Here is a 22,662-nt window from a genome sequence, read left to right as displayed (position 1 = left end):
AAAAACCTGCAGAGAGCATCAGAATGCCCCGGAGGGCTTGTTTCCTCCCAGATTTCTGGACTCCACCTTCTAGAATAGCTGCTTCAGTAGTCTCAGAATAAGACCCAAGAACTTTTAACGTGCTCCCGGATGCTGGTCCACTGCTCTGCAGACCCCACTTGGAGTTGCGCCAACGTGAGCCAGTGGATTTCAGATTGGTTTCGGCAGCAGAAGTCTCTTGCTCAGATAATACCACACTATACTAAACACACTATACTAAATTATTAAGGGGCTCACATTGTATCACAGACTTACTGTAGTCATTCAGTGAGAACAATCAGATGTGTTGTGATTGATGTGAAGCCTTTCGCTCCGAGGTTATGGGGAACGGCTACAGATTTCTGACAGCCTCAGGATCCAAATTATTCCCATCTCATGTTCCCTTGCACACGCAGATCAGTAATTACCAGTGGCACGGGTGTGAATACGGACACAGGTAAATCACACTGTATTAGCTTGCCCTGCACGCCCATCAGTTAAAGAGGAGTTGCAGGAAAAGCTCTTGTTCTGAAGTCTACACAAAGTCAATTAACCTGGTGGCAGGCATCGCCCCCGTGGTGCTCCCCAAAGCGTTAGATTTGATAACTAATAGGTATGAGCATGTGTGTGGGTCTTGATTTTAAAAAAGCACAGAATAAAATTATGCTTTAAAAGTGGCTTAACCTCTCAAAATCTCAGTTCTCTCACAACGAATGGCACCAATAACACCCACCCGCTGTACGGTTGTTAAACAGATCAAAAGAGATGATGTCTACAAAAGCAGTTTGCAAACTATAAAGTGCATTGCTCACGTGAGCCTTCTATCCTGAACCCAGATGTCCTCACTCCTTCAAAGACCTGGGCCGGTTTATATCGCACGAGAGGTTTCCACCAACGGCCACAGGCTACAACCACCTGCTGGCTCCACCCAGACCAACTGATTCAGTCTCTAGGCACCATTCATGTCAATATATATATATTTTAAAAAACTCTCCAGGGGACTCTAATGAGTAGCCAGAATTACTCCATATTTCCTCCCAAGTTCCATACAAAATCCTGCCAGATAGCTCTCGTTGCTTCTGGATGGCCCCTAGCAATAAAAAGGAAAAGAGGAGAAAATGCCTCTAACGAGATCCTGTTTTTTTCACTGCTGTTGCCTTAACGTGTGGTGGTGGGGGGGGGTAATCACTATAGCTACGAATTCTGGAGCCCAGATACATACCAGGCCATTTACATGATTATGTCTTCGAATCCTCCCCACACCTATGTGGCATAGCTATTATCTTTCCTCATTTTAAAAGAGCTCTATTGAGATGAAATTCACCAATTTGCCCTCTTGAAGTCCACAACTTGATGGCTTTCAGTATATTCACGAAGTTGTGTGACTATCACCACCAAAAATGTTAGAGCATTTTCATGAACTCCAAAAGAAACCCCACGCTCCTTACCAGCCGCTCCCCACCTCTCCCATCTCCCCCAGCGCCAGGCCCCAGGGATGGTTCTCCTTGCCATCTCTATGGATTTGCCTATTCTGGACATTTCCTATCAATGGAATCCTGCAGCACATGGTTCTTTGTGACTGGATTCTTCCACTAAATGTAAATGTTCTCAAGTTCATCCATGTTGTAGCAAGTATCCGTATTTTATTCCTTTTCATGACCAAGTGATAGTCCACTGTACGGGTAGATCATATTTTTTTAATCTGTTCTTCCACTTATGGACATTTGGGTCATCTCCACTTTTGAAATATTGTGAATAATACTGCTATGAACATTCATGTACACGTTTTTGCATGGACATCTGCTTCTTTCTACTGGGTACCTATCTAGGAATGGAATTTTTGAGAATTATTTTCTCAAGTAGTTGCACCATTTTATGTTCCCACCAGCAGAGTATGAGGATTACAACTTCTCCAAAGGGTCACTAATATTTGTTACAATTTTTTTGTTTTAGTATAGTCATCCTAGTGCCTGTGAAGTGGTCTCTCAGTGGTTTTCATTTCTTTGATGGCTAATGATGTTGAGCATCTTTTCTTGTGCTTATTAGCCATTCACGTATCTTCTCTGGAGAAATGTGCATCACCCATTTTTATTATTGAGTTGTAATAACTCTTTACATATTCTATATACGAGATCCTTATGAGATCTATAATGTGCAAAACTTTGCTCTCGTTCTGTGGGCTATCTTTTTACTTTATGTCCCTTGAAACACAAAAGTTTTTAATTTTGACAATGTCAGATGTACCTATTTTTTATTTTGTTGCTTGTAGTTTGGTGTCCTATCTAAGAAATCATTGCCTAATCCAAGCTCACAAAGATTAACGGCTGTTTTCTTCTAAGAGTTTTATAGTTTTAGCTCTTATATTAAGTCTTAGATCCATTTTGAGCTAATTTTTGCATCTGGTGTGAGACAGGGGCCTGTCTCCCCCATTTATACAAAGGCAGAAACTGAAGTTCAAATGCCTAGTAACGTCTCCAGAACCCAATTGTTCCAATGCAACAGTCCTGCTTTGCTACAGTGCCTCCAAAGAGCCAAGTTTTTCTATCGGTGCTGGCTGTGGGGAGGGGCAGGAAGAAGGGTTATGGAGCCAAACTGTGTGGGAGCTTGCCATCCAGAACACGCAAAGGCACCGTGCTTAAGAAGGGGAGCCCTGCAGCCACAGCCGCTAAGCAGAACACACACAGCCCCAGCACAGGGCACGATGTGCACAGCCTCAAGGGGCTGCTAAACCCAGAGGAAGCCCATGATCTGACTCCCAGCACCTCCGCAGCCTGCCCAAATCTGCCTGTAAGTCCCAGGTCTCAGAGCTCCAACCTCAGGCCAAGTGGTCTTGTGTCTTGGGGACGTGGTAGAAGGGAGAGCAGCTTGGCTGGCTCCAGCGTTGTTCAGCCAGCGGAGCTCACCGGCGAGATGACCCAGTTTCCCAACTCTGAGTCCATGCTGCCAGTGGACCTGGGGACACCAAAGAAAGACGGCCAGCCTTAACAGAAGAGGCCACTTTGTATGGCTGCTAAAAAAACCGATGGCTCCCGGGACTCCAGCAATGACCTTAACACCACAGGAAACAAGATAAGGGTCACACAAAGCAGCTTAGGAGAAGACAGAGGGTCGAAGGGCCTTCTCATTTACGGTTTTCGATGGTAACTAAAACTGGCTGCATGACACTTGCATGAACAAACAGACACAGGAAGGTCTGCTTGCTTCCCCAAAATCCAGGTCAAAGGTGCAACACACTGGAAAGGCCAATGCTGTCAGAACGTGTGGTGTGATTCACTGCACATGGGCCGCAGCCCCTAGAACAGGCAATTTACAATCATATTGTGCTGGAGTCAAGGTCATCGTTTTACACCGCGCCTCAATTAATCTTCATGATGCAACTCGGTGAGTATGAGTTTCCTCTTTTTATAGAGAAAGAAACCGATGCTCAACAAGACAGCCGACCTGTCCAAGGTCATACAGGGAGTGAGCCAAGGAGCCAGACTTCCAACCCAGAAGCTTGAGCCCAAGTCCGGAGCTCTTTCCAGGCTCCAGAAGCAGACCCTCAGGTTAGGAAGCCAGGATGGTGTCCTGCACCTGTGACACGTGGGACCTCCACACATTTGGGCCACTCACCATATCCAAGGGCAAAATACCCTCAAAGAAATGAAAGCCCAAGGAACAGTGTTGGAATCGATAATCCAAACAAACTCGCATAATTAACACCTTGGAAAAGTGAAGCACATTCCTGTCTTATGTTTGTTGTGTTATCTTACTGAGCGCCCGGCATTACGTGAGACCTTCCAACCGCATTCGTCCATTTGCTCATCAGAGCAGCCCCAAGGGGCGAGTACTAAGATTACCCCCATCTTAAGGCAGAGACTCTAAGAAGGCAGCACAGGACTCCCTGCACTTTGCAGAGGTGTCTGATTTCTAAGGACACACAGATGCAGCCATGTCCCCACCACCCTCTCTCCAAGGGACACTGCCCTCAAACGACAGCAGGTGTGACCAATTGATGAGGTGAACCCAGAGCATCAGAACCCTTGTGAAGGCTTGGGGTCCTGCATCCCAGGGGACTCGGTAACACGGGGGCCAATGATAAAGACATCCAGAGCGGCCTTTAGCGATCACTCGCTCTCCCTCAAATGAAACTATTAAAGGAAATAAAAAAGCTAACGGCTCTTGACAGCCTGCTAACAAAGTGACGGAACTAAAGCGGAAAGTCAGGATTTCAGAGATGAGCTGGGAGATTCCTGTTCCAAGAAGGGACAGATTGGATCTCTCTGCCAAACAAGTATGAGACAGAAAAAGTGTCTGAGTCAGGGAGAAGAAGGCCAATGCTATTTCAAAGAGCCGCAAATTAAAAACCAATTATGCAAAGCTTGCTAAAAAATGTCAGTGGGCTGCTTTTATGTTTTAAATCACTAAAAACACAAGCGTGCTTACGCCAACGTTTACCCAGCACATCAGATGATTTGGGGTAACTTTGTACATGCTCAGGCTAAACACGGACGAACAGTTGGGTGCACCAACTCTGGGATGACCACCCGAGCCGAGGATGAGCACACCTTCCAAGACCACCCAGTAGCCCACAGACTCAGATTCATACTTCATCAGTGGTGAAAAGCCCCAAAGTGTTTTTGGGGGGCCCCTGGCAGAAGTTGGGAAATGACCAATGTGAAATTCACAAACGGCCAAGTCTTTCCCGCTCTGAGAATGACAAGGACGCAGACCCAGTCCCCACGTGGAAGGTGTGCTAGCAAGACAGCCCAGGTGGGGATGCACACCCTGATTCCTCCAGGTGAAGCCCTCGGAATGCCCCCAAACAAGGATCAGAAGAGCCCAAGGAGAAGCATAAACAGTAAAAGGTCCCCAAGTGTAGCTGAGGAATCTTTGAACCTACTAAATATACAGATTCCGTGGACTCTGCTCTCATAGCTTCTGAGTCCATGGGCCGACGGTCAGGCCTGGGAATCTGCATCTATCAAGTTTTGCAAGCAGTTTTGATGATTAGCTAAGTTTTAGAAACAGTTGGTTTGATTTTCATGATTTTCTTTCTTTCTTCCTCATTCTCTCTCTTTCTTTCTTTATTTTCTGCCTAAAGTCCCTAAAGTCCAGGAATAAAAAACAAATGGACAATGTTTGGAGATAAGAACTGAGAGATACAGCAATCGAGGGGTAGAAAGTTTAAGGGACTTGCTAAGTTGACAGAGTTAATTAACATTTAAACCAACAAGCATGTATCAAACAAACAATCCATGCAAGGGACTGCACACAATGTGGTGGAAATAAAAGGAAATGTAAGATGTCATCCCTGTCTTTGGGGTCTACACACAGGACACACACTCAAAAGCAGGCTGTGTGGAAGGCAACAGGGAGTAGTGGGGACTGTGGCAAACTAAAGGCTTGTGCTAATACAGTGAGCATTTGCTACTCAGCTCTAGCTTCTTGGTGTTTATGAGGGTGTGGGCCTGGACTGACCAGATATTCTGGATTTGTTTTAAAGGAGCCAGAAATTCCACATTTCCTGGCTTTTAAATCTAACAACACATTCAATTTAAAAAAAAAAAAAAAGACAAGAAAGAAAACCACACAGTCAGGGCCAAATGAGAGTCATCCGTAGGCTGACTCTTGCCCATGGAATGATGGTTTGCAGTCTCTTTCCTAAAAGGTCATCCAGTCCAAACCCTGTTGAACTTGAATGTCCTCCAGGGCCCTGCAGAGTGGACCAGAGGGTGAGGGGTTCCCTCTAGCAGGTTAAGTGTGTGTGTGTGCCCTCATGTGTGCAAGGGCGGGGCTTCTGGTCTCCCTCTGTCCATGCTGGAAATGCATTCCAGGCACAGAGGCAGGGTGTGGGCCCAGCAGCCCACTCGGAGATGCCCCGGGGAGGGCTAAGATCTTCAGGCCAATAGGAGCTAGTTGGCTGAGGAGTCCGGCTGGAAGGGGCTACAGAATGAAATGCCAAAGAAGGACAACTCTGGAGAAAGCTAGAGAGCACAGCTGTCTTGAAAAGGACTGTTGGAAAGGCAAGAAGAACAAAGAGGCTAGGGAGAAGCATCAGCTCTAGAAATCCCATCCCCCCGAATATGACAGATCCAGAATCCCCAGCCAGCCATCCAAACGAGCCCTCTGGCCATTCTCCATGTGCTTGCTCGGCGAAATTCGTCCTCACAATACTGACCACTACCTGACCTTTCACATCACACACTACTTCACCTATCTGCATTTCTGGGTGCCCCCGACTCTGATATACAGCTCCAGGAGAAGGGGCTTCCTCTGCTTTGTTTATGGTTCAGTTCCCAGTGCCTGGCACGGGGCCAAGCACACAGTAGTTGCTTAGCACTATCTGCTGGACCAGCGGACTGCTGCCAAGCTCTTGGCACAAAACAATTCAAGTGTCAACCACATAATAATAACAACATCAGCACAAAGCACTCTATCATTTACAAAACCTGTCGTTTAACTTAATTCCTCCGATGTTCCTTTACTGAAATGCTTTGTGTGTTTGGCCACGGCCCAAGAGAACGCTGGCCTCTGCGAGGCGGACTGCCCGCCGGCCAGCTCGGCCGGCTCTCTCTCCGGGGCTTGGGGGACAACAAGGCTCCAGAAGTGCAGGGTTCAGCACTAACAAGGGCTGTGCATTCAGAATGATGGAACATGGCGGGGGCTGGGTTCATCTGGTCTCCTCGGCCTGACAGCAGGTTGATTAGACACATGTAAGAATGGAGAGAGCCGTGGGGAGGTGCGGGGTGGGGGCAGCACAGTCTAAGGTTAACACTCTGCCTCTATAAAGTTTGACCGCTGGGCTGACTTCCCAGCTGCATGGCATTGGACCTCTGTAAGTCTTATTGACCTCATCTGTCATGCGGGCACAAACCACCATCACGGTAACAGTCACGTCTAAGGGTTCCATGACACTCTTTATTTTTTTTAAGATTTTAAAAATTTATTTGACAGAGAGAGAGATCACAAGTAGGCAGAGAGGCAGGCGGAGAGAGGGGGAAGCAGGCTCCCTGCTGAGCAGAGAGCCCGATGTGGGGCTCGATCCCAGGACCCTGAGATCATGACCCCAGCAGAAGGCAGAGGCTTAACCCACTGAGCCACCCAGGTACCCATTCCATGACACTCTTGACAAAGAGCGCCTAGCACCGCACCCAGCCCGGGCCCCCACCCCAGCAGCTGCGCCAGCGCCCCCAGACAGCCCCAGCTCCGCCACTCTCCAGCAGTATGATCCTGGGTGTCTCCATCTCTTCCTCCCTAGACCTCAAATTCCTCCACCTTAAAACGGGGAGAACCCAATCACCAGGATCGGGGAATGAGGAATCTGCAAGATCATTCGTTCGGTACTTAGCACGGGGCCTGGTGCAACTTAAATGCTTAATAGTTGTGAGCTAGTATCTCATTATCCCTCAAGAAACTTCCACTAGTCTAAAATGCCAACGTGAAGAATCCTCCAAAGGCAGTTTGCCACGTGCAAAGAAATCGTCGGGACAGAAGGTTCTCCAGTGGCAAGTTTCTCCCCCACCTCCTTTCTTTTTCCGTTGCTCTAAGAATAACCCTCCCCCAATCTTAGGTCGGCCCTAGGAAGCATTTGGAGGTCAGTTCCCAGTGCGGGGCTGAGCTTGCTCCTGCCGGCGCTGTCTGCAGGGGCTCCATCTGCCTCTTCGCCCCCACGGGGCTGCAGTCTGACAGTGAGGGAGGGGACATGCAAATACGCCCTAAAAACGGCTTGTTATTTTCACGGCCTGGCTGTGCTCGTTTGTGGGGGCCTGTGAAGACAGCGCGTCACTGTCAGGTACAAGGCATATGCCACCAATCTGGGGGAGGCTGTGAAATGTAAAAATACCCAACCCAAATAAAGCCCTTTTCCAAAGAAAAAGAAAGCTCCTCGGGTGCCCTCTGCAGAAAGGGAAGGAGGTGGTAACTCAGCCCCCGGGGCAAATCCCCTGCTGGGCCAGCCCTGACCAAGGCACCTGGCTCTTCGATGGTCCCACAGGCTCGGCGCCCCAGTGAAACTGCTCAGCTGCTGCTTTTCAGCAGCAATTATACCGTGGAAAGACCCAGAAACGGATGCTTTCAAGTGATGAGCCTGGGAAAAGGAATAGCAAAAAGACCAAAGACGAGGGCCCTCCATAAAGAAAACAGAGCACTAAAAAAGCCAGGAAGTGCTATTAACAGCACGTTGATTTACAAAATCAACTCAGAAGACTGTAATTACCGTCGACTTCCATCTCCAACTTAACAGGCTTTGACGGGCACCCACGATGCACCGCATCCAGGTGTCTCCTGCTCCGGTGGGAGCCAAGCAGTTAAGGTAAATGGAGGCAGCTTGTGCTAACAAAAGCAAAAGGGGAAACAAAACCAAGGACAATAGGGAGGGGTGGGGGCCTGCGGCAAACTGGAGAGAGGAAAGAGGTGAGGTAGAGCTCTCCATTCCAAGTAGCCAGGCCACAGTGGGGTACCGTGTGTCCAGGTCTCCTGAGTTTGTAATCAAAGATTAAAATCCAAATTTCCAGGTGAAATGTTGGTTCAGGTTTCTTTTCAAACACTGTGGGCCAAACCAAACACCTCTGAGAGCCAGATCCAGACCGCAAACGGCCAGTTTGCCACCCCTGACCAAGCCCCGGCAACCCCTCTTTGCAGATTTGATGGCACTCCTGGGGATTGGGAGGCAGGGGGAGCAGAGCAGTAGCATAATAAACCCAATGCAGTACCCAGACCCCCGTCCCCACTCAAAAGTCCCTCCCTCCTGAGTGTCCCGCCCTCTGAGCTCCAGGCCACAGGAGGGACCCACATCCAGGGGCACCATTACCTATGAAGAACCTCACTGGGGCAGGTCTTGGGACTAACTACCACCCCTGGGGACGTGGCTGGGGGCGTGTCCTGCGCAGAGGCTCACCCACGCTGAGGACTTCTGCTTCTCACCAGTCCCCAGAGAAACGCTGCTCTTCTGCAAAGAAGGCTCATGGGAACTGTGCCTCAAGGGACCCGAGGAGGCAGTGCCTGACCTTCAGGTCCTCTACAAACATTACCCAAAGCAGATGGAACCAAGTGACCGTCGCCATGCCTGTCTCCGGCAGCAGCTGGGGAACAGATTTCCCACACACTCTCCCCCAGTGACTACCTTCAGCTCCAGCCTGGGGCCAAGACGGGTAAGAGGCAGGGAGGTGCCTCATGATAATCATTTTTAAATTATTTTTAAAGGTAGTCCCCGAATGGCATTCTCTTGTATGGTTTCCAAAGCATGCGTGTGTGCCCACAACCTCCCCCGATGGTCCCAACAGCCCAGAGAGACGGCCAATGCATTATTATTCATTACTGTTATTATTAATCACCCTTCCTTTGCCTCTGGGAGAACCAGACACAGGTTCAGTATCCTGCCCAGCCAGACCTTCTCAAACTTGAACATGTCCGTGAATTCCTCGGGAGAGACTGTTAAAATGCAGATTCTGAGGCAGAAGTTTCTGGAGAGGTCCTGAGCTGCCGCATCTCTAACGAGCTGTGGGGTGACATAGATTCTACTGGTCCTCAGACCCCAGGCGGAACAGCAAGGCTCAGGTCCCTCAGCGAATGCGGGGCTGGAGCTGGGGCTGTAACCCAGGCGTCTACCCTCGGAGTGCCCTCAGAGGAACAAGGCTCGCTCACCTCACTTTTCACGGGTTGGGGCCTCTTGCCCAGCTTCACCTCCAGGAAGTGCAAGGGGGCGATCATGGCCCCAATGTTGCGGATGTCAGCGTATTTCAGCTCCTCTGCAGTCAGAGCCGAGCTGGGGAGTCCGGTAAGGGGGCCGAGCCCTGGCAGAGAGCCTGCAGTCACGGAAGGGTCTGGAATCTGCCCAGGCATCATAGCAGGAGGAGCGGCAGCCCAGCCTGGAATGGGTGGGAGAAGACCAGGACATGCGCTTAAGCCCCCATGCCTTGAAGGGGGGCTCTTCCTTTCTTTCACTAATGCTCCCCTGAACCCCTTTCCCACCCAGCTGCTCCTCCCGCCTCTACATCCATTCTGTGATAGCGGAGAACTCTGATCAGTTGGTTCCCACCAAAGTTATTCTTGGCACTGAAGGCAACGCTTAACCCAAGCATAGGCCACACTGACTTGGTATTTGCTATGAGCTCGGCACTGTGGTAATCCTTCCGGGAGCCCCACGAGACGGGGTCAGACCCATTATACAGATGAAGAAGCCGAGGCTTAGGAAGAGAATTCACTCAAGTTTGTACACCGTTAAAACTGGAGAAGCCGGGATTTAAACCACACCGGGCTGCCTCTGAAGAAAACGGGTTACAACAGTGGGATCTCAGGCCCCAGTGCACCTGTTTGAGAAGGAGTTATTTTTGCTCTGGTGCAGTGCCTCCCCTCAGATCACACACCCCGCTCTGCATACTTGTTAAGACACCCTGAATATGAAATGAAGCAAGTCAAAGTTCAAGGTAAGCGTGCAGGTGAGTGTGTGTGTCTGGTTTCTATGGGGATAATACGGAGGCAAAGATGAAATGGACTAGTGGGTACCTGCCCAGCGGAGCCCAGGGTTAGAAAAGTCCTCCTGGTCCCTTTATTCTCCAAGCAAACCCATATTCTGGTTCTGCCAGACCCAGAAGGTGTATAAAGGAAGACAGCTGCAGGCATGAGAGAAAGATGGAAGTCAGACAGGTCAACACCAGGGAACTCTTATTCCTTCTCTCTGTGTGGAGAAGCTTGTGGGTAAGAAACGGTCACTTCAAGACACAGATAGCAGTGAAGAAAGCATATCTGCCAAGAAAGCCAGACTCATCTGGTCCCTTCGAGGGCTCGTATCTATCCATCCATCTATCCAGCCACCCAACTGATGACCACCTATGAGTCAGGAGTCACTGAGAATATGGAGATCTGATGTGTACCGCCTTGTAAGTCACATTTTAGTGCAAAGCTGCTCCAGGATGTCAGTCCTGCAAAAGGGAACTTCTCTCCCTTCCCACCTCTCTGCATAGGGCCATAAAATTAAAACCTTAACGATCCTGGAAATCCTGGGGGAGCTCTGTCCTACCCTTCCACCTCCATCAGCCTCTTCCCATGGAAAGGGATGTATTTGGTGAGACAGGGGAGATGTGACATCCCTTGGAACACACTTTCCCGCTGGGCAGATTTCATGTTCTCCTATGGCCATGCTGTCTTGGGCTCACTGCCTCCCTCAGGAGTGGTCCCGGGGGCGTAACCCACAACTCTCTGTCTCCACTCATGCTGCCAGGTCTATTTTGCAGGACAGAGGCCCACTAGGGAGCCCCTTTTGACCACAAGTATACACCATGTTCTCCATCTCTGTTCTCTTTTAAAGGTGAAAATTGCTTCCCCATCCAACCCTATGTCTCTTTCTCAATGGGTTCTGCAGTCTGAGGGGAAAAGCATGTGAGGGATTGGCACCCTTGAACCATAAAGACTCAAAGACTTCCACTGGACATCTCTTTCCTTAAAAAACGGTGTGTGTGAGTGGACAAAGGACCTGCCATTTTGCCCTCAGCACCCCAGCGCATCTGCCTATGAAGCCGTTTGTACAGAGCTCCCTGCCAGGCACCCGAGTTCACACTTGGTACCCCAGGCCCTATGTCTGGTCTCCACCTGCTCTGCCTCCCACACCGGGCCCCTCGCCCCTCCTTAGCACCCAGTGTCCCCCGGGCCATTTCAGAAAAGGATCTGAGACTCATTCACATCAAGTCATCATCTTAGAGATGGAGGAGGCCCTGCACTTATCTAACCACATCCTCATTTTGCACATGAGGAAATTAAAGCTCAGAGGGGTGAAATGACTTGTCCAAGGTCACACAGAAGAAAAGGCAGGGCTGGACTCCCGGTCTCTGGATTTTAGAACCAAAGCTTTCTCACTCTGCCGTTTTTGTTTTCCCCCCGGAGTCCAAGAGATATATATGCAGATACTAATAATCTTTTAATGGTGGACTTTGAGACACTAGACCCTAGCAAAGGATCACTCTCTTGCACCGAGGACCCTCTACTGTGCCTTCCATGCAGATCCAGGTTTAGGAAATTCCCCAAACAACCCCATGGTATGCTGGGTGGGAGACCAGATGTGGACGTGGCCCCTGAGACATCTCTATGTGGTAGGTCAAGGTGTTGTGACCCTTCCTAAGCCTAAACTGGACTGAAGGCACCCTATCCCACCTCCAGAGCCAGGCCTGCAATGCAGAGAGGCCTGTAGGTTTCCGCACCAGAAGGTGGCTCTGGGGCAGACTGGATGAGCTGCTGTTTCCCAGCGCCTCCCCCAGGGAGAACAAGAAAGGGCCCAATGGAAGGACTCATTCCTAGGTGGCAAAATGATGCCTGGGCCCAGCCACAGGGACACCTGGCAGGCACAGGGGAGTGATTTCAGGCTACCTGAGCCAAGCTGACAAAGGAAACTCACATCTCCTTTCCAGAAGAGGAGAAACCCTTCCCATATCCCCTCTGCCAGACCTGAACTCATGCCACAGGGAGTCAGTGACCACCCCCCCCGCCGCCCTGAAAAAAAGGATGCTTGAGCTAGTCAAACCAGACAGGCAAGAGGAGGCAGGGAAATGCTCTGTGCCTGGTGTTTCAGCTGGATACAAACCCCTAACGGGATGGGGGCACCACAACTCTGCTATGCAGCCAAGCAAAAATATAGCACAAAATCCCCTCCTTGGCTAGAAGCCCCAGAACCTTCCCGTACTGCAAAGGCCAATTCCTACTGGGCAAAAGGTGCGTGTGGGCACTCAGTAAGCATAGGGGTGATTTCAAGAGGGAAGCAGTAGTCATGGCTGGTTGCTGCCCCCTGGAGCCCCAGGGCCTAGCATCATTTCTGGCACAGAAAGGGTAACCAACAAATACTTGGTGAATCAATAAAGAAGTAAAAATGAATGAATGAGTAAGTGATGAAAAATAAAGTCACGATGGAACAAAACTGAGCGAGTGGGATAAGGATTTGTCTCTGGGAGTTTAGATGCTCATTATCCACCTCCAGATCATTTGTTCCCACAGTAGACCCCAAGAAAAATCCTCCAGAGGCTTCTGTATGTTTCCCTGCCTAAACCATCTCAGAAAGATGGAAGCCAGACCCCACTCTATTCCGGGAATGATAGGCTCTGTTCGCAGCTTCTGTTTATTTTCATACAGATGGTCTAAATGAGACACTAACAAATGATCCCAAAATATAATAGTTTCTTTGCTACCGTGGGACCCCCTCGGAGGGGTAACCCCCCGCCCTGGGAGCAGCAGCCCCATAAATTCTTGCCATTCCTGCTCCCCTGTGAACCCATCCCAATGGCAAACTGCGCTCAGAGATTCAGCCACCTACAGAAGCAAAAATCCCCCTTTCCTCGCAGCCCCTCCTCCCCACCCTGCAAGGGCGCCCCTAACTGCTTAGATACAAACCACAAAGTCCTTAACACATGCCATTCCTAGGAGACAATCGCAACAGCTGACGTTCACCAGCGCGAAGTCATCCTAAACGGTTGGGGTGGGGAGGGAATTTGGGGGGGCTGGGGAGGGTGGCAGAAGATTGAGCTGCTGCAGCGGCTGCCCTTCATAACCAGGTCCTCATCAACTGGAAAGAGCTGGCTCACGATCCAAGGTTGAAAAGACAACTTTGGTGACTTGAAAAATAAAATAATTTGATGTGATTTAGGGATCTATAAAAATGGGGGAGGGGGGCAGTCGCCGGGAACCTATAATAGCCAGGAGGAATTTACCCACTTCAAGGAAGACATAGGAAAGATGACAAGAGGTGAAATCATCTCCCGAACTGCTTGTTCCATACGGAAACAATTTAGGAGGAAAAGGAGAGCTACGCATTAAAAAGCTTTAGGGGAAGAACCCAGAGATTTTTCCCTTCAAGCCCAGGAGGTCGGAAAGCAAGATAAACACCGTCCATGTCTCCATTAGTAACTGGGATGCATAAATAAAGAGCAAGCTCCATACGTTGGCAGAAGACCAAAACTGGCAAACGGGGCTTGACCTCAAAAGACAGGCCCAGAATCCAAGAAGATTTGGGCAATTTGGGACATTGACCAGGAACAACTTGGAAACTAGCCAATGAAGAAAAACTGGGTAATGCACAGATCCGAGATGAGACTGACAAGTAAGGCACGAATAAGACGGAAAGCGTTCGGGAGGTCACAGCAGACCCCAAGCTGCTCTGGAACCCAAGATTTTGGGAGGTTTGATGCAGCTCCCTAGAAGCGGGCTTGGAAAAGATAGGGACCAGATGGGTCCAAGAGGTAAGAACCTAAAATAGAGATCCAACATCTGTATCTCTCTGTTCTGACTTCTGGGGGCGAGGGGTGGGGGTGTGTCTTAGGCACACAGTTTGGGGCACTGCCTTGTACAAGCACAAGAAAAGCCACAATATACTTCAATTCCAGACTGGGTCCCCTTGGAAGATACTAAGATGAAGAATCATTTCAGCCAAAAGAAGGAAAGGTAGAGGAACCTAAGTTTTCCCCTCTTATTTTCTTCTCTTGTGTACTGTACGTAACTCTGTAAGATACAATTTTTAATGAAATAACAGTCTTGCTGTGATGGGTGGAGCTTGTACAGGGCTATCTTGTGAGAAAGTGCCCAATAATCATCATTTTAATCTAGAATGGTGAAGACAGATTAAAGGTGGTGGGACGTAGGTTAAGAGAAAGTCAGGATCTGCATCATGAACTCTCTGTCCATGGAAATAAAAGTTTAAGGGAAGCTCTAAAGTCCCTGGGTCTCTTTGAGAAGGCCAGCACCCCTCTAGGCAAACAGCTGGACCGGGCTGGCATCGGGAGCCAGGAATGGGTGTGTAAAGAGTGCAAAAGGCCTGAGGCCACAAGGCTCAGCACTAAGAGAAAGCAGAGGTGAGTGGGGGCAGGTCAAGGAGCAAGGCTGCTCACGGGTCAGGGTCCAGGAACACTAGTGGTGTTAGAGTGGGTAGCCAGTGACTGAGAATCAATGTGAGGGGGTGGGAGGTCTTGGGAGCCAGAGCCTGGGAAGATTCCCAGGAGGAAAACGGGGGTGGGGAGTGGGAGGACAGAAGTCCATGGGCAGGAAGGGGTGAGGCGTGGCAGACAGAAAGGTGCCAGGCCAGTGATGATAAAACATAGTATCAACTATGGTGAATCTCAGAGAATTAAACAGCAAACCTGTTCTTGGAGCTAAGGAATCATCTGGAATGATCTCTCTCCTGGAATCTGAAATGAGGTGGGTAAATCAGCTTCCAAAAGATAAGATGATCCAGAAGGCAAGGAGCAAAAGAACGGAGAAAACTCTAAAACCGAGAACAGGGGCGTGGCACCGGTGTCTCCGATGGGGGCCTCAGCTCTGCAGGCAGGACAGGGAGGCAGGCAAACAGTAGGAACGATGGAGCCCCATCATCCGAAGGGGAATCCAAGCTCTGCCCCTTACTAGCTGTGTGACACTGGGCGAGTTCCCTAACCTCGCCACATCTCACTTTCCTCCGCTGTAAAGTGGGAATAATGTTATTTGCCCTGTAAGACTGAGAAGAGGATTACATTAGTTAATACCTGGAAAGTACCTGGAACAGCGCCTGTACCTAGTGAGCGTGATGTCAGTGTGGCCATGAAGGCCTTCCTTCCTGGAGGGACACCAGTGCTGGATGACCCCGCGACCTCCCTTCCGCACGGTTCCCACCTAGCACTGATCTCCCTTTCCTATGACTGTGAAGAGGGTTCTTCCCCAGAGGACTCTCTGCTGTCCCACTTTCCAGCTCTAAACCCCAAGGGGACAAAACCACCCTGCATCCAGGTCGTTACTGAAGAGAAACAAAGGATGCCTGATCAGGGGCGCCTGCGTGGCTCAGTGGGTTGAGTGTCTGCCCTTGGCTCAGGTCATGATCCCAGGGTTCTGGGATCAAGTCCCATGTCGGGCTCCCTGCTCAGTGGGGAGCCTGCTTCTCTTTCTCCCTCTGATACTCTCCTGCTTGTGCTCTCTCATGCACTCTCTCTCTCAAATAAATAAATAAAATCTTTTTTTTTTTTTAAAGGATGCCCGATCAGCGGTGGGTGCAAAAGTGCAGAAACGAAGCCCAGCACCCATGCTCTGCCTTAGTTTCTCCTAAAGTTTCCTCCAGCTGCCAGAACACAGCTGCATAGATCACTGGCAACAAGACACCACCAGGGTCTTCCACGCTGGCCTCCAGAGGCAGTGGGCCAGCATCATCCGAGTCCTTCCATCTACTGTATCCCCACACTGCTTAGAAGGGGTCAGTCCTTACATCCTCCCAAGAAAGGAATGAGGGGTGACAGGATCAGAAGACACCCCAGCATGCATGATCCTTGCATGTCTATCCCAGCCAAAGAAGAAACTGGAACCTCTCCTCCCAGGAAAGAGTCTTCTCTGGAGACCAGAGAAATGCCTTTGATAAGGCCCTGCCTATAAACACTGCCTAATGTAGGTGCTCAATAAAAACACATCAAGGCATTTCTGCCAAGATCCTGATTCCAAACAGCGAAGAGCTGGGAAGGCACTACCATTGGACAAGCTTTCCCTCCTCTCTTCCCCGCTCACCCCATCTCTGGTGTGGGCAGTTCACAGTATGACCCATAACACAGACCTGCACACACTGTGTGACAAATTCTTGGCCCTTTAAAAAAAAAATCCCATTGGCCAGCTCAAGCTTTGGAAATCAAGCTTTGCAAACGGAATCCCAGGGGCTGCAGCAAGGAAACAGACTAAAAAATAACAATAATACAAAAAAAAAAACCCAGAACGGTGGGCTCTGGCTGGGCCTCCCACAGCCAGCTATGAGTGTAAAGAAACACAGACTGAAAATTCCAACCTTGGGTCGCTAAGGCATTTGTCTCTGCTGAGCTTCGAGAGGCCAAACCACACACACGCACAAGAGTGCACACGCGCATACGCACACACGCGCGCGCACGCGCACACACACAGCACACAAAGCTTGGCAGCCCGTAAGTTCCAGAGCTGGTAACACAAGCCACGGAACCGACTGCCAAGACAAGCAACAGAATGAGCCAGGCCCAGTTTCATTGGCCACCATATGCTGCATATGGCCCGGGACGCAGCCAAAACAGTGTTCTCACCCTCCTCAAAGGCATAGGAGACCCTCTGTTTTCAAACACACCTCCACAGAGCCTTAATTAAAGGAAAATGGAAAAATAATGTGCCTGCTGCCCCCCCACCCCCGCCTATATAGGTATGCACACACACATACCCATACACACTCACTCTATTTTTCTCTTCCTCCCATTTCGGTTGCAAACATAATTCATTCACATGGAAAAAAAGCAAACTGCATCCTGCAGCAGAAAAGCAAAGAATGGAGCTTGCCCTCAGCCCTGGCTCTGGCTGCTCAAGTTGAGCTGGGGCCGAATGAACACAGAGCAGGCCAACCTGGAATCGCACGGGGCCCCTCTCTTCCAGAGCCCGGCTCGAAACAGAGACCTCCGCGTGAGAGACGGTCCACTGCAACACCAGCAGCCCCATGACAAACAGGGCACGGGGAGCCTAGCCCTTCCCATCCTGCCAAGGATTCTGTAGGTTGGAAAGGATGCCCACAGGCCCGCAAACAGGTGGGGGAGACAACAGACCCCAGCGGCTGCAAAAGCTAGGCAGTGAGTGAGTAGAGAGATCCTCATCTAAATCCTTCCTTCGGGGACGCTTAGCACTTCCCAACACATCTCCCTGGAGGTGGCTGGAAACAACCTAGGAGGAAAGTCAGAGGCCTCAACGCCCATGCTTTCCAACAGCCCTTCAAATCTCACAGCACCCAGCTCTTCAGGAGGATTCTGGAGCTGCCGGCAGCTCTGAACCAAAGCCAAAGAAGAAGAGGAACAGAAGAGTCTTTGACAAATCTGTCCTCCCTGTTTTAAACAAGGCACAACCTTCACCAGCCAGAGGCACAAGAATAGATCCTGCTTCTCTTCCCCGGTCCTAGGTTTATATAAAACCAGAGCCACGCTCACACCTGATACCTGGTTAAACTCTCCCCTAGAAACCTGCAAAGGAAGATAAGGCGTCCATCCAAGCTGCAGCCAGATTTGCTGGAAAGATGAAAGCAATGGGAGGTGTTTTTAAAAACCCTCAGGGGAGGAAGGTGGTGGTGGGGGGAAGGGAGATGATCTGGGAACACTGCCTGCAGCAAGGGCTTAAAGGACAAGCAGGCACCCCATCGTGGTTCAAAGCTTCAGATCAGATGCTCCTCAAAGTAAGACCTCGAGGAGAGTCCACTGAGATTTAGACCGGGGTACGCACACCCACGCAGTCTGCAAGGCCTGTTTTGAGAGACAGACCTGAGCACATCTGCCCTGAGCACATGTCATCAGGTCATAACCGGATGCCCTGAACTTACACTGTAGGGAGAGCCTTACACTGAGCAACAGTCCGGCAACGTTGCAACTGGAGCTGACCCAAGGGGTCAGTTGAGTTCCTCTTCCACCAGCCTCTCCAGCCGCAAGGATGGCCCATCCATCCCTGAAGAAGAGCCAAGACCTCCCATCTTCGCAGCTCCTCCCACTGACCCAGGCAAAGCCTGGGTCTGCCACTCCAGGGTCCTGAGATCCTGCCCAAATGGCCCAATCCCTCAACCTCCTTTGAGGGGCGGGGCAGAAGAGAGTCTTCTAAACTGGGCTGGGCAGGAGAGGAGGGGCAGGTTACCTAGAGGAGCAGGCTTGCCTCCTTATGTAACCTGGCTTGGGAACCAGGGGGAGCCCACGGGGGACCTGGGCCGCCCCCTTCGCCCCCAGCCCGTTCCCAGCCCAGAACCCAGGAGCAATGGCCCTGAGAGAAGCCCTCGCCATTGGGCTGAGAGCCCCAGCGCTTCTCCAGGTCCTCTGAGAGCCGCGCTTCCTCCCAGCGAAGGGGGTAGGGGCCGGCACGACTTGCCAGCAGGTCCCTGTCATCCCTCCACCAGCACCCTGCACCTCCCCGGCCTCTCGGCCTCCACCTCCACCTCCGCCGCCCGTCTCCCCGTCCCCGGGCAGTTTTCTCCCCACTCACCCGGTTCCCCGCCGCCCGAGGGGAGCACCTCCCTGCAAACGGACGGGGGAGGAGAGCGCGGGAGGGAGCGTCCCGGCCGCCCCGCGGGCCGACGGAGCCTACCGTCCCTGGGCGGGAACCAAAAGGCATTCACCGGCTCCCCGGCGCCGGGCCGGAGGGGCCCCGGGGCTGCAGCGCCCCCCGCCCGGACAGGCTCGCGGGGGTCGCGGGGGGCGGCCCGGGGCTGCGGGAGCCTCCCGGCCTCCGCCCGCACGGGGGCCGCCGTCCCAGGTGCCCGCGCCCGGCGCGCCCCTCCCGCCCCGCCCCGCCCGGCGCCCCCCGGCGCGCGCCCTCGCACCCACCGTGCACAAGCCGCGGGCGGAGGCGGCGCCCCCGGGGCCGGGGCCCGGCTGCAGGCGCCGTGCCCACGCAGCGCCGCTGCTGCCCGGCCGCCGAGCTCCGCCCGGTGCCCAGGCCCGTCCCGGCCCGGGAGCCGCCGCGGCGCCAGCCCCGCCGCCGCTGCAGCGTCCGCCGCCGCCAGCGCCCCCCGTCGCGGCCGCCGAGCGTCCCTCCCGCAGGCTGTGGCGGGCGGCGGGACGGGTTGCATCAGCCCCGGCTATATAGCGGCCCCTGGGCGGCGGGGAGGGGTCGGGAATGCGGAACCCGCCGAGCTGCCAGCTCCAGACGTCAGAGGGGGACGGAGAGGAAGGGAAGGAGGGGACAGGGAGGAGGGGGTGTGGATCCGGCGCCTCACACCCACTGACCTTCACCTCCCCCGCCGCCCCGGGCGCCCTCCTCCCGCCGCGCGCCGCGCAGCTCTCCCCGCAGGGCCGCGGCTGCCCCGGCTCCCGCGCGACCCCAGGCGCCCACCCCGCGGGGAAGCAGGACGCGGCGGGCGGTTATGTAAGAGCATCCCCGCGCACGGCCGCTTCCACCCCGAGACCCGAGCCGCGGCTCGCGCGCGGGAAGGGAGAAGGCGCGGCGGGACAAGCCCCAGAGCTCCCGGAGACACTCGCAGCCTGCGTTGAACCATCTTCCTCAGTCCTTAGCGTTTCCCCCCCCCCCCAAACCGTGAGGGGGTTTCAGCACATTTTCATCCTCGGACTCTGCATGCCTGAGGGAGTGAGGGGAGGATCTCGCGAGCCGCTTTTATTTTCCGGTGGAGAAGGATGGGCGGAGGATTACCCCCACCCACTAGCCCACCTGGGCGCCCTGCGGCCCGGGTTGGCTCCCTGCAGGGGGCTGCCCTCCTCTGGGGCTGCGGCCAGAGCCCACCGCTTTCCCTGGGGCTCCACAGGCTGACCCCTGGGCTTTCTGTCCCACTCCTGCAGGCTTCTCTCGGCTCAGGGACGCTCCCGTGAGCAGACCCAGCCCTCAGCCGACCCTAAGTGGCCTCTTCTTCCCCATTATGACTTCCACTGCCAACTTACTCCCGCCTTTCATCCTCCTCGAGTGGTAGATGGTTAATGGCGACTCCAGAGGAAATGCACCTTCCAGTATGTAAAGGCACAGAGACACAGAGCCCCCCTGCACACATGTGGCTCCCAAGGCCTTGGCACCCTGGTTGGCATCTCCTACCTCCGGACCCCCTGGATGCCCAGCCTACCTTTCTGCCTAGGCCAGTAGGAGTGACCGTGTTTATATTCGGTAACCTTCAGCCTCCTTCCCAGAGTGATGTCAGGTCATCACCCAGAGAAGAAAGGAAGTGAAAGAAAAAGTTCATGCCTTCTTGGAGCGCAGATGCTCAGAGTGAAAGAAACAAGACTTGAGACAGATGGGAGCCGATGAGCAAAAACTAAGGAGCCGTCAGTGTGAGTACAGTCAGGCTTTATCCTCCTTACTTCCCAGTGCTCAGAATCTTTCTGGATGAGGGGACTGGTATTACCAGGGGATGACAGACCAAGCACCCATGACATTGACTGACCATTTTCACCTTCACCATCAGCTCTCTCCCTCAAAACATTTGAAGTGAGCCAGTAAAAACAAAGTAAGGTCCTCAAAGAATATACGATGGAAAATGAGTAGTAATCGGATAGTCTTGTGGAAGAGCATAACTGGAGCCCCAGAAAGGCCAACTACACCTTTACTACGGCAGAAAGATCAAAGCTGGGTACTGTGAAACTGCCTTATGATGTTTCCCCCATGAGACTGAGGTCTGGACGTTTATATGGAAGAAAACATGGAACAGGCGCAATGTTACTTTATGCGTCTTCTTCTGGGACTTTGAAAAAACTAAACTGATCTATGTGTGGGGACTAATAATTAGCGTGTGTGGTTAGAGCGAGTCCTCTCCGGGGCCTGCTTTGGACCTGGCTGGGCCACCGGCAGTCCTACTGGGCCTTTGCTTCCCCCACAAATTAAATATGCTACAGGGGTGGCACCGAAGGGTAAGCTGGGGGTCTCTAGCCCCCTCCACTTCCCTAAAATATCCATTAGGTCTTCTCTGTTATTTGATACGGATTTTTTCAGCGTATATAGAATGCCATGTAAACAGAGCTTCAAGCCCTCCCTGCCAGCCACATCGCCCCCTCCCAGATCTCTACACAGTCATTGCCTCTGGAAGTAGCTGGAGAGAGAGGCCATACATTGGCTCATTTATGGAGATGTTGGCCTGCCTCTTCCTACCCTGCTGCATGGAGCTAACCACTGGCTCTTAGGGACAGACAAGAGACCAGTCTAAGACAGTTTGAATTTAGCTTTCTTACCGCTTGCAACTCAAAGAGGCCTGATTAATGCACCCAGGCCTGGCCAGTGGCCTGACTGAGAGAGTGTCATATATCCTAAGTGGGTCTGAGGAGGTTAGGGATTTTGAGGATCTCCTGGGAAGAGAAACCGCCAGAAGCTTGACCTGAAACTGCCAGAGGGGGACCACTGAGAGAGAAGCTAATGCAAAGAAAAGTATAGGATAATCAAGCAAGGGAGGGAAAGGCATCAAGCTCTGAGGGCATTGCCAGCCATGGCTGATGTCATCCCTCCCTCTGGAGTTTTTAGCTGTAAGAATCAGTAAATTATATCCCACCTAAGGCAGTTTGAATTTAGATTTCCTATTATGACAGTCCTTAACTTAATGATGGTTCAACGGATGATTTTCCAGTGTTACGATGAGGCAAAATCCATATGCATTCATCAAAAACCATAGTTTGAATTTCGGTCTTTTCCGGGCCAGTGAATATGTACTTGATCCTGTCTCCTGAAACTGGGCTGTGATTGCCAGGCGCAGCGCCAGGTCAGCCACGCGATCCACGAGGGTAAACAACCAGTACACTGACCATGGTTCTATACCTATGCCACCACTCTGCTTTTCACTCTCCGTGTGCAGTGCTCAACAAACTACATGAGCTATCCAATACTTTAGTATTAAATAGGCTTTGTGCTAGACGATTTGCCCAACTGTAGGCTGATGTAAGTGTTTGAGTACGTTTAAGGTAGACTAGGCCCTGCTGTTCGCATGTTGGATGTATTAAGTGCATTTTTGACTTTAGATATTGTCAACTTATGATGGGTATATTGGTATATAAGTCAAGGAAGGACTCCACTCTAAGTCAAGGAAGACCTGCGGTGCGACTAAGAAAGTCTCAATTAACACACTGGGTTTTGTATCTCTGCCTTATTCAGATGATTGCATTTGAAAGCTTAATGGACAACCATGACTCCCAAGCTCTTTGCAGACAGGAAAAAAAAGTGAACTGGCAAGGTTAAACAATGAATTCCCCAGACCTGTTTCTCCAATATTAAGGA

General features: G+C 51.7%; 1 protein-coding gene across 10 annotated transcripts in view; it reads right to left on the bottom strand.

Annotated features, from left to right (window-relative positions):
• Positions 1-20,600, bottom strand: part of JDP2 (Jun dimerization protein 2) — a 38,936-nt gene extending 18,336 nt beyond the window's left edge. The window contains exons 1-3 of one of the 10 annotated variants that reach the window (XR_004380268.1): positions 20,355-20,489; positions 9,643-9,866; positions 2,833-2,970 (exon numbers count right to left, since the gene is read on the bottom strand). Coding sequence is in view for 8 of the 10 variants with exons in the window: in XM_032837269.1 (XP_032693160.1) it covers positions 2,833-2,970; positions 9,643-9,866; positions 20,355-20,367 (375 nt within the window). In the remaining 2 variants the exon portion in view is untranslated. Of the gene's footprint in view, positions 1-2,832; positions 2,971-9,642; positions 9,867-15,110; positions 15,383-18,945; positions 18,965-19,286; positions 19,434-19,688; positions 19,708-20,354; positions 20,490-20,530 lie in introns of those variants that run through there. The other 9 variants (XR_004380269.1, XM_032837270.1, XM_032837269.1 and 6 more) reach the window with 9 other exon arrangements.
• Positions 20,601-22,662: the final 2,062 nt, after the last annotated feature.

Source organism: Lontra canadensis, unplaced genomic scaffold (assembly GCF_010015895.1).
Source record: "Lontra canadensis isolate GAN:19392208 unplaced genomic scaffold, GSC_riverotter_1.0 scaffold98, whole genome shotgun sequence".
Taxonomy (NCBI): Eukaryota; Metazoa; Chordata; class Mammalia; order Carnivora; family Mustelidae; genus Lontra; species Lontra canadensis.
This window is presented reverse-complemented; position numbering and strand designations above follow the sequence as displayed.